The sequence below is a fragment of the Carassius auratus genome, chromosome 14 (assembly GCF_003368295.1).
Source record: "Carassius auratus strain Wakin chromosome 14, ASM336829v1, whole genome shotgun sequence".
NCBI classification, from domain to species: Eukaryota; Metazoa; Chordata; class Actinopteri; order Cypriniformes; family Cyprinidae; genus Carassius; species Carassius auratus.
The window spans coordinates 19,010,561-19,022,970 of record NC_039256.1 but is presented as its reverse complement, the minus strand read 5'-3'; the positions used below and the strand labels follow the sequence as shown (position 1 = coordinate 19,022,970).

Genomic DNA, 12,410 nt, shown 5'->3' with positions numbered 1-12,410 from the left:
CCTGGCACATATAAAATGCAGAGTGAATTGGCTACCCAGCAGAGTAAAAGGCTGAATAGCAACCAAGTGCTGCATGTCGAGTGCCAGCATCAGTCACAAATAATGCAGCTGAATGTCCACTACTGATCAAAATTATGGAAAAATATGATTTTTGTTAAATATTATGCTTACCAAGACTTAATTTATTTGAAAAACTACAGTACAAAAGCTACAGTATATTGTGAAATATTATTACAATATAAAGGACAGTTTTCTGTTGTATTCATTCTAATATGCTGATTTGGTGCTTAGTTACTCAGGTATTAATAATAATGGTTCTCATTGTTGAAAACAAAGTTTTTACTGCTTAATATTATAATTTATAATAATATTTGGTATAAAACATAGTTCACAATATTTATTTATTTTTATTTATTTTTTGCTGTATTTCTGATTAAATAATTGCATATTATTTCAAACTTATGACCAGTAAGAACATAGGGCTGTAGTTAAATTGCACTACTGACTGTCCTCACTTAGCTCAAGTATTATGCTCAGAAAATAGCAGGCTTCATATGGCAGCAGGTATCTTGGCGAGGTGCCATGGACTGGTAAACTAAGTTAAAGACTTCCAATAGAGCTCTGGAGACAGGTTCTCCTCTAATGAGCCGCTGTTGGTTTCCAATAAATCTCTCATTCCATATTAGTGCAGCTTGCCACTTATCACTGTATGCCAGGGGTGTCTCACCCAATAAACCACAGCAAGAGATACACAGAGCATTACCTTTAGCTGTGGATCAGTTCATTTTGACTGATTTCCAGAAAAAAAGAGAACATGCTCAGTGCGATTTTATTTTGAATGTTAATGACAAATTAAAAATTGAGGGAACCATTAAAAATATTTGTGGGAGAAGCTGTGATTAAAATGTTGGATTTGTCACAGTCTGGTTGTAATGAACTTTATTGGATAAAGGAGAAAAAAAAAAAAAAACGTTTTAGTAACAATGAAATACTGTTGATTCCTGGGGGAAATCAGAATTGTTTCTTCACTTGTGTAATGGCTGCCAGGAGGATGCTAATTACATCTTAATGGTGACCTCTTGCTTTTAAATTCATTGAGCGCTCATCATAATTAGCTATAGTCATTATAGACCGCATCTTTTTCTTATCATCTGCAGATGAGATTTGCAGTTCAGCTGATCATGTGTGTGGAAAGTGATGTTTTTGACTTTATACCCCTTATAAGGTGTTACACTCTAGCTGGTGATGTTCAGGAAGGGCTGACACCTCTAATTTGATGTCTGTTCTCTGACCTCCTTACTTGCGTCACAATGGGATTTCCTATGAATTGTTAGCTGCTGAATTAACATCATGCAACCTCAACTAAGACAAACGTTCTGTAGTAATATACTAGTAAATGACGCATACAAATGTTGTCAGACCACAAAACAAAGCTATACGTTACTGCTTTTTGCATTCTTGCTAATGCATTTACTTAAATACACGTCTTCAGTGTTGACAATATATTTATTTATAAAAAAAAAACATAAAGTGTGTTAGAACTGTCATAATATAATAATAATAATGAATTTCCTAAAATAATAATGAATTTTTCCTAAAAAGAGCATAGTAGAATATTATACAAAAAAAATAATTAAAACGTTTTTAAAGTCATACTTATTATCCTCTATTCAAATATAATTCTTTGTAATAGGTTCTTTAATAATAAAACATAAAGGTGCTACTATTGAGACATTGAGGTACCTTTATTTTAAGAGTGTATGCTGCAAGCTAAACTGTAAGTGAAATAAAGATTGAAATTTCAACATGTTATCATTGGAAGACCATTCAAAAGCCCATCTGGGACTGTTCTATTCTTGTGCTTGTCTCATTTGGCTAGGCAAATAAGACACTAAGCTTGGATAAATTGCTTCATTAACACCTGTTTTCTGTGCCTTGACATCACTCTACTTCTCACATTCCTACATGATTCTGTTAATTCTGAAAAACAGATGTATAAGACGTGTGCAAAGGTCTGGCATTCAATTGGAAACAGCTTTCTGCTCTAAATCAATGATTCTGCGTGTCTGTTTTATATACAATAGTAAAACATCAAACGACTGAACTGCATCCAGTAGTATGAAGAAAACTGAAGTCAGTTAAATTAATTCGTAGAGAAGCGTAAGAGTTTCTTATTAATAGTCTTTAAGAGTTTTTCAAATTTTTGCCCCCCAAAAAGGTGAAGATACAGTTTCCATACAAATTTTTTTTTCCCAACACTTACTCCAAATTTTTTTGTTTCATTTCTAATTTCAAAAATAAATAAATAAATATATATATATATATATATTTTTTTTACATGCATTCATTGAACGTAATCCTATTATTTGCCAACATCTCTGAAGTGTTTTTTTTAGTAAAGTTGTGTGTGCATATTAGCACAAAACTAAAATAGTAACTGATTTCTTTAATCTAAGTCCAATGGGATTGCTTCGGCAATGCAAACATTTATTACAGTGACAATATAAAAGACTCTTATAAAAAATTTATGTCAGCAGTTACAGCACATTTTCTTTTGGGTGAAAATGTTTTGTTTTATGTATCTCCAGCAATGGACATCAAAGCAGCGATTATGAGACCTGGATACTCCCCACATGATGTAACAGAAGTCCAGTCTGACACCTCCTGCCAGCCTCCTCCACTTAGTGTCTCTATGAGTAATTCCACAGACACTTATGTCTCCATTTCTGTTACCATTTATGGCTTCTGTGTATTCTTTATGACAATGAATCCCCGACATTTATTCATTCTGCATTTCAGAGCTGTAGGGCTTGTATCTCAGAAGTAAACACAAGAAAAGGGATGAGGGAGTGAGAGAGAATGACACATACCATCGGCATTCAATGCTGGATGGGTCTGATTTCAGTATGGGCAGACATCCAGAATAACAGATGTCCATATGATGACCGCAGCAAGTAATTTACACTAATAAACAATAGCAATCCTGTTCCACAAAGGGAACACATTATATTAAGGACTATATTAGTTTCGCGATATAGACAGTCTGAGGCTTTATCTAAAGTTGAAACAAAAGGCTTAATTATACCCACATAATAAGAATGATGAAAGTTTCTGCCTTTGGTTCTTTAACCTATGCCAAACAGTCATGTCATAAAAATGCATCTTTTGCTTAATAACTTTTTTTCAGGTATGACATTGAATTAATGTGTTAAACGTCTGAGTGGAATAATCAGATTTTAAAACGAGAGAAAAAAAGTGCATGCTTTAGTTATTTTAATACGCACTGTGTATATGTGCATTGATATGCGTGAAGAGCAAGCCAGAGTATATTAAATACCTCATAGGATGATTTGGATCTAAATTTATTCGCTCTTTTCATGTGCTCAAATGGTTCTCAGTAAAAGCAGGGTCTTAGCATTAGATTTCTGTGAAATGTGGAGAGTAGTGCATGAAGCAGGTCTTTGTGCTGTACGTCAATAGGGACCGGAAATTAGTCACTCTTTGAAGTACTTTGAAAACCTTGAACAAAAAGGGACAAAGTTAATGTAAGTCATTCATTATTAACCCCCACAGATGGAAGCCTTATTGATTATCCATTTTGACAAACAAATCTTCCTTTTATAGACTTTTTTTTGTATGCAGAACCCAGTTTAAACCGGATCACTGCTCCATCTGCCTCTTACATTAATTAGAGCAAACCTCATTTAGTGCTTCAAGATAATGCAAGATCGTTTGTGACACAAAAGCTTAAAATAAACAAATACAGTTCACCAACCAATGCAGGTCATTTTGCACACACAAAGAAACTAGTACGTCACTACAAAAACTTATTTTGCATTGAAACATCCACATGAATTAACTTTTTACTTCCATTTACTAATTAAGTTTATTGTTTATTACCTCATTAGCATTTGTTTCTTGTTTTAAACATATCTAAAGTACTGTGCCGTTATAGGCAATTATATTATATTATGTATATATTTGGAAAACAAGACAAAATGTATATTTTTTCTGTGAAAGATATAATATAATATAATATAATATAATATAATATAATATAATATAATATAATATAATATAATATAATATAATATCTGTAAAATCCAAGGATGGTTTTGTTGGAAAACAAGTCAAATACACTTCATAAATGTATTTATTTTGTGAAATGCATGTTTTTTTTTTACATCTCAGTTAAAAGCCTATCTTCACAGACCTATTACTACTGAACAGTGCCCTTGAAGCACATTCTCCCAATTTCAGTTAATTGTATTTTTTTCATATTTTCTGATGCTCTAAAGTGAAGTTGAGCTTTTAAAAACCATCCCATGTATAAACCATGTTTTTTTTCATGTTATTTCTCCATTACTGTGTAAATTAGCATACAGCATCAATTAAAATTGCATAAACTCATGGCAGGACTGCGAGTCACAGCTGGTCGACTATAGTGTTGAAATCACATGGTGGACATTATGTTCTGGAGGGAGAAAATGAGATGCTGGATTACTCTAATGGCAAAATCATTAAGCACACAGGAGACCCTCGGCTCTTACTATGTGAAAATGGCTCCTGTGAGAGACTCTATAATCTCTCCTGAGAGCACTTTTGTGGTTTCTCATTTCATCTCCCCTATGGTCATTTGTGTATGCGGCTAGTTGTTTTTGTGTTTTACTGCATATGCAGAAGCGTTAGTTTTCATGTGTGTCCACATGTGTCATGCAGCTCTTCTGTGGTGATAGCTAGTGTTTTATGTTGTATTCTACTGATGTTCCCTCTCCTTATGTTCAGACCATTACGGCACTATTACGGCGCAGAAGTTCTTTGTTCTGCACAGCCATGATGACAGCTGTGGCATGTTGCTGTCAGATTTAGAGATTTATATAATATGCTGAAGGCTAATAGCAAGAAATGGCAGATGTATCAAACGTGGGAAAGGAGCAGGGCATGTAGCCGTGGGCTGTTTGTTTGACTAGTATTTTCAGTATTTTTTCTTGGACTTCAAGGCTGAATTAAACCATGCTCTGACACTGTGCTGTTTTAACCCCCAAGGGCAGGAGAATGACTTTATTGGGGTGGCCTGTGGAGGTCTCTCACAGACCAGTGCTGTTAGACTGTGTGGTGCCATGGTCAGCACCCTGCTCTTTTGCTGGAGATACGGAAACCTTTTCTTCGCCATCAGTTTTGGCTCTTTTCTAAAAATCTTTAGAAAAAAAGGATGGTGCACTTTTCCACTCTCAACATGATTCCATTAGGAAGCTTCTAAGGAACTGAGATACTGCAGAGAAGGAGATTTGGCCTGTGACATGAGCATGTGGAATCCAGAGAAAGACATCATGTTCCAAATTGTATATTGACAGAGAAGCCGTTTGAGTGCTTGACAGGGGTTTTAAGTCTTTTTAAGAGGTGCCAACTGATGCAACAGTTTTATTTGTGGTGGAGAGCCGAGCATGATTTAATAACTGAGACGTGCTGCCTATAGCTCAGCCGAGGCTCAAGTGTAATTGAGGTAAATGATCGGATCAGTTTGGAGAGCACTCGTGAATAACAACCAGCGGCTCTTGTTCAGTAGTTCTAAATCACATTTAATAACCAGGCAGTTCTTAAGCTGGTTAAAGTCTTGTGACCGTATAAAACCTTCTCACGGTGGAATAGACTTTGATTTAGTGGTGAGAGGGTCAAAGAATGAGGTGTTCAGACTAGCTGCCTGTTTGTTTGAGTCTGTTGATGTTATAGGTGAGGTTGTGTTGTCTGTTTTCTTCTCTTCACACATATTCTAGTTTAACGTCAAAGGCACAGTGTTTTTCAAAGAGATAAACCTCTGGAAATCACATCCTCTGAGCCTCTTTAATGTCTAATTGTACAATTTATTTTTCACATGGTTCTTTTTTTTCTCCTGCTTGCTGAAGATCTTTATGACATGTATTTTTTTTTTTTTGTCTTGTCAGTTCAGTTCATTTTTGTCATACCCATGTGCTTTCATGGCTTTATTTGAAATGCATAAAGATATAAAATATAGATATTATTAATATAATATTAAAAAAAATGAAGACTGGTGATCTTAAATTATTTTTATCAAGCTAGCAAAATCAAAATCAATACAAAACAAATGCAATTCTGTATGTATTGTATAATAAACACACACACACACACACACACACAAATATATTATGTTTATTATTATAAATTGCATACTAAATCTGCATTGTTATAAATAGCATAATTTAATTTGATTTGATTTTTATTAATTTTTATCAATGTAACATCACTGTAATAAGGCATATAATCTCAGTTACGTTAGATAGCATTATAACATAACCTGCATTATTTTTTTATGTAGTACAGTATTGGGATTGTAAGGTATTACAATGCCTGAATTTTACTTTTATTCTATTCATGTTCATCATTACATTCATCTATCCATTTCTTCATGTATCTTTTTACCATGACTAATTGGGTTCATGGTAAAAACCTTCCTATATTTTCCTCTCTAGTGAGTCCATTTATGTCAAATTTTCCTTTCATTAAATTAATCTATTTTCTCTTCATTCTCTTTGCTCTTTCCTGAATGTCACAGCAGGCATATGAACCAATCAATCAAGGGAACATTTACCACTAAAACGTCATGAATCATTGTCTTTTTAATGTATCAGTTGTATAGCCTTATTCTTCCTATATATATATATATATATATATATCCATAGCCTACAGAGGTTCTGTTGGGCCAAACACTTAGACATTATGCCACCTAATTCATTTTATCCAGGCTGCACTTTTGTTCACAGGCATATGAGGTGAATGAGAATGAATTCTAATGGAATCTGATATAGTAATAAACCTCTGCTTAGAATGGAAACATTTTACAATATCACAGTCTATTCCAATCACATGCTGCAGGGTCTCGTTCCCATACTGAAATAGACATGGCTGAGTTGCAGCTATGCATGCAAAGGGTGAAGTTATTCTTAAGGGGATGTTTGCAGCACAGATGGACACAAATCATACTTGTGGTGATTCACTGATTGATTAACTTTTCAGCGATGAGGGATATGCTTTCTGATGACCTACAGAATAGAGAGAACAGAGAAGGTGGCTGATGGGCGCTGAATCTAATACTTAAACAAAGTCATACTGTAAAAGCACTCACGCTCTGGCTGACTAATGCTATTTATGCATCAGAAATGAATTTGAAATGTATGCAGCTATGCTTATTAATACTTTAGGATTATTTTAAGTTGTTTTTTGTACTGTAATGGCTGTGATTTATCCTTTTGTTTTGCTTTTTTGTTTTAGGAACATGTTAGGAGTTCATTCGAGGGCTTTGCGCCTTTCATCTAAACATTGAAAAAAAGATCCGTCACATCCAGGCGTACATTAAATACATCATTTATTACAGAATACAAATGACATGACACTTGTATTTCATAAATACCACTAATAGAGACAAATATAGTTGAACGTACTTCACTGTAGTTCAACAATACAGTGATAAATCTTGTGCGAAAGTAGCTCAAGGAAATGTAGGTAAACATCAAACTGGAACAACATTATATACAGTGCACATGCCATGAATTAAGCACGTCTAAAAAAGTTGTTGAGTGGGAAGCTTTCTTTGAACTTTTGCCTACCAAATGTTCATTTGCATTATGAATTTGAAATCTGCTTTTATATCATTAAAGCAATATTCAAGGAATTTTTATCACATGTTCATGCATCAGTAAGAGGCTGTCCACACTGTGTCTGTACTTACAAATGTGACAATTAATCTCCTCCAAGGCAAATTATGCTTTCCAAAATGTCTGTTTCAAACTGTTAAGCATAACATTTTAAGACCAAGGGTGACTATGAAATGAAATGTTTTTCCAACTGTACAGACACAGATGATGGACTATAATGTGCACTAAGCAATTTTTTGTTTCTATTTCACTGGCCAGTATGACACTGGATATTTGTAACACATATTTGCACTAATGCAGAATTATGCTAAAGCATAAATATGCATAATTTGCCTTTACAGAGCCATATGTGTTATTCATGATTAATTTATTTTACTAAAATTATCAAATAAGAAGATAAAATAAGAAGTATTTGGTTGGTCATGTGATTTCAGAGTGGTGGCCACCTTGAAAGTAGACCTCCCTCATATAAAATAGAATGTCTTTTGGGATGCAACTCTACAAATTTGTATGTATTTGTTAAACTTAAAATAAAAAAAAATAAAAACTTAGTGCACATTCAATTCTGAAGGTGACATCAATATGATGTCTATAGCATGACATTAACTCCAGAGCATTGCTTAATTACTAAGATGAAAGTGCAATTCATGGCAATTTGCACGCCAATAATTTGTGACCCATGTCTAACTGAAAGACATTTATAAATGTAAACACTTTACTCAACTGGTTAAGCGTGTCCACAGAGAAGGCAGTATTAATATAAACTTCTAACACAACAGTAAATCACATTGCCACAATCAAAGCAAAGATTGCACAAATATTTCATTCAGCACAAGGTGGTACAGGTCAGAGTTTCACATGGGAGGTTACTGTGATCTACATGCAGAGAAAATCCTTCCCAGAAGGGTGCAGTGTTAACAGATCTGTCCAAGCTGTCACATTCACTTTCATTTACTGAAAAAGGACATGCACGCTGTTGCTTGGTAGTCCAGTGTTTACAGTGAACAGAGCATTCTTTTAATCCCCATAGTTTTTTTCTCTAACATTTACATATACATTGACAATGTTTGACTTATGTTTACAATGTAAAATATTGGACAGATTTAGAGCGCACCCTTTTAAGAAGCTGGTTTTAAACTGCACTTGGATGTAATGCTTCAGTGAAACAATATTATTTTATCAGCTTATCCATGATGAGTTAATGTGTAGAAATGTTTGAAATCCTCAAAGCATTTTGCTTTGCACATAAAATCAATCAAGACCACAAAAAGCCACAACAAATACGAAAAGATATCCTAAAGAGCAAAGTTCACATTTCTCGACCGCATAAACAAGCTGCACAGTAACAGAGAGACACTTGCCCTAAATTAATAGTTCACAAACACTGACAAGTATTGAAACAGTTTACCACAGTGACAGTTTTGATATGCATGGAACTTTAGATTAAATGTGAGTGAGAGAGAGAAACAGGAACATTGCTGTGTGCTTTGCACTGCATGCATAAGCTGAGTTTGACAGGAAACCCAATGCCTCCTAATTTATTTATCTTTCTAGATAATGTTTTTTTTTTTTTTTTTTTGAGAGGGAGTCACATAATGACTTTGATAAACACTGAATCTCAGGGATTTACACAGAAGCTTGACGGACTGTGCTCATTTGTACTGGAAAATGTTAAGAACATTCCTATGGTGAATAATTTGGATTTGGCAGCATTCTGAACTGTGCCTGCTGAGGGATGCGAAATGACATAACACAGATCAAAACAGGCCACCAGAGAAGTTCTGTTATCATACACAGTTTAAGCATGAGATAGAGAATTTGTTTATGCAGTGAGAATACGATATTGTGCATTAGCTCATCTAAGGAGACACTGCTTAAGCAGTTACATGACTAAAAGACAGAACTATAATTCAACAATTTCCTTAAAAAAGCTGGTATGAACATGCGTTTTCTCTTCCTCTTTCATTGTGGTAAGAGGTTTTGTTTATGTGCTGAGTTACCAGTTGGGTCATTTTTAACCTAGACATTTTTAGATGTACTCTAGACTAGTTAGAACAGAGCAGTGCCAGGTTAAGAATTTTTATGTGTTGACTTTTTTTTACAGACATGAACCTGACACTTATGAAGTAATGCTTGTTGTAGTCTGAATTATTTAATATTTGCATCCAAATGTAACTATATTAGAGTGAAAATGCTTCAAACCTCTATACCTGATTTAATCTGTTGATCTAATGCAAGAAAATATTCTTTCAAACTCAAACTCAGTTCCTCACTTTATGCAAGACGACAGAAACATGACTCAGGAGGGAGTTCCCTTTACTGAACATCCACTTCAAAGTTCTTTTTCAATGCTATCAAAGAAAAACAAATTGATTGATAAACTGAAATGATAAACATGTTTAGCATTTAGTTTGTATTTTTCTTTAGCTGAAACTACTTTTTTTAGCACAGACCTATTTGAGTGGTGAAATGAGCTGATAGAGCAAGTGAATCTAAGAGAAAGCTATGAGGTAGATGAGAAAAACAAATGTTTAAAAATGTCCCTTTGTCCGACACAAACTTACTATTGGTCACTTACCAGAGGAGGGTTAACCAGTCCTTATGTGACACATTGAGAGGTCACAGTAGAACGATCCAGAACTCGCAAGGTGATTTACAACACACTCATAAGGTTTTTACTGCAGTTCCCATTAGAGTCTGTTTTATCTGCTGACATGCGTCCCTCTTTCTCAGCTGGGTCACTGTCCTCTGAGCTGCCTTTGCTTCGCCCTCGGTGGTCACTTTGCCAGCTGTGTCCACTGTATATATATCCATTGACTGGCCTAACATTAGGGTAACGTGACCTGTTAAGGCATAGAATCTCCTTGAAAGCATACCTAAACTCTGGACTTCTACAGTAGATCAGTGGGTTAAATGCTGAGTTAGCGTAACCTATCCAGTTTAAGATTTTGTATATAAGGTCAATATGGCCCATTTTTTTTAAACCTATATTGATGTTCACGACTACATGTAGTACAAAGAATGGGAGCCAACACAGCGTAAATATACCCATGATGATGCCCAAAGTCTTCAAAGCTTTATGTTCCTTCAGGCAGAACTTGGGCTTCTTGGCGGTCCTTGCCTCACAGTGGCTGCTTGCAACCTCGTGTATTTTGCCATTGTTTTGAGCATGAAATCGTCCCTCACTTTTGTCTATCTTCTTCAGCTGCTTCCTTGCCTCCTGGAAGACGCGGCTGTAGACAAAAATCATGATCACCAGGGGGATGTAGAAAGAGATTATAGATGAGATGAGGGCATAGGGAGGATTGGTGATGAAGTCACAGCAGTAAACATTCTGTAAGCAGCATTCTGCTGCTTTATCACTCCACCAGCCCATATAGATAGGTAGGAAGGAAATGAGCCCAGCAATGACCCACACCAGAAGCACAATGATGCAAGCTCTTCTCTTCGTCAGTAAGGACTGGTAGTGGAAGGGGGATGTTATGGCAAGGTAGCGATCCATAGCGATGACACAGAGCGTCTCGATACTGGCCGTGACACACAGAACATCAGTGGCTGTCCAGAAATTACACCAGAATCTGCCGAAGTGCCAAATGCCAAGGTTGATGTTAAGGGCGCCTAAAGGCACCACCACTAATCCCATGACCAGGTCTGCACACGCAAGTGACGTGATGAAACAGTTTGTGACGGTCTGAAGTCGTTGGAAGCGGCCAATGGCTGTAATCACCAACACATTGCCAAAGACAATGATCAGAACAAGAACAGACATGAGTGTGCCAAACAGAAACGTCTGTGGTTCGCCAATGTTAGACTGGGTGTCATTCATACAGTTTGAAGACATATTGGTGTTTGCCATGACCTGAGAGTTCAAAATGAAAAACAGAAATATACTGAATTAGTTAAGAAAAGTTTAACACAAAGGCTTGAGCACTGAGCTGTTAACCATTTAAAAATGCAAACACTAAGCAAGCTGTAAAAACAGTACAATTCAATGCAAAGAAAACGCAATTTATTTTAACAAACCTCCAAAAATGACTTCCACCTCCAGCCCTCCTTCCATACAAAGTTAAAGCATGCTTTTAAGGTTTATAGGTTTGTTACGAACGAGTAGATCCTCCCCAGCTTTCCTTTGCATGCTTAGCTCTTTCTCTCTCACTTTTGCTCTCACTTCCTCTGTCACCACAGCAATTTTCTCAACCTCTTTCACAAACAGTCACTCTGCCGAATGTGCTGTTACGTTAAGTGTGGCTCCCAGGCTATTTGTCAGAGCCCTTATAACATTCTGTGATGACATCATAGCTGACTTCCAGCCAATGAGCAGAGAGTGAGGTGAAGGCTGCACTGCTGCTACAGGATTAAGTAACAACAACCTGACAGCTACAGTAAGACTGGAATTGTATTTAAAATAGTGCAGACTAGTTTTAAGTATATATTTCCACTCATTGTCACTCATAAATAAACTCATTCATGTCAGTATATTCATAGTGTAAAATTCCAGGTTTATTGGGAAGCTAGGAATTAAGCTAGACCGGAGGTGAATGCAAAGAAAATGAGAAAAATTATATTTGTTTTTTATTTGTGTTTGTGTTTGTGTGTGTGTGTGTGTGTGTTTGCTTTTGAGGTTGTGGACTCAAGTTCTTGTGCTTAAAATTTCAAACATCTGCTTTGGTTTGTCAATCATCCAGAGAATGAAACTCTGTGTAGGTTTTCATTTGTGTATTTTGTTAAACAATGCCCATA

General features: G+C 35.7%; 1 protein-coding gene across 1 annotated transcript; it reads right to left on the bottom strand.

The window, feature by feature from the left end:
• Nucleotides 1-7,364: 7,364 nt before the first annotated feature.
• Nucleotides 7,365-11,913, bottom strand: adrb2a (adrenoceptor beta 2, surface a). Its single transcript, XM_026280427.1, has 2 exons — nucleotides 11,694-11,913; nucleotides 7,365-11,529 (listed from the first exon to the last, which is right to left on the bottom strand). The coding sequence occupies exon 2, from the start codon at nucleotides 11,524-11,526 to the stop codon at nucleotides 10,324-10,326; it is 1,203 nt and encodes a 400-aa protein (XP_026136212.1). The 5' UTR covers nucleotides 11,527-11,529; nucleotides 11,694-11,913; the 3' UTR covers nucleotides 7,365-10,323.
• Between the last annotated feature and the right edge of the window lie 497 nt (nucleotides 11,914-12,410).

Coding starts and splice junctions, on each gene's coding strand:
- adrb2a (XM_026280427.1), bottom strand. CDS start 11,526: ATGGCAAACACCAATATGTCTTCAAACTGTATGAATGACACCCAGTCT.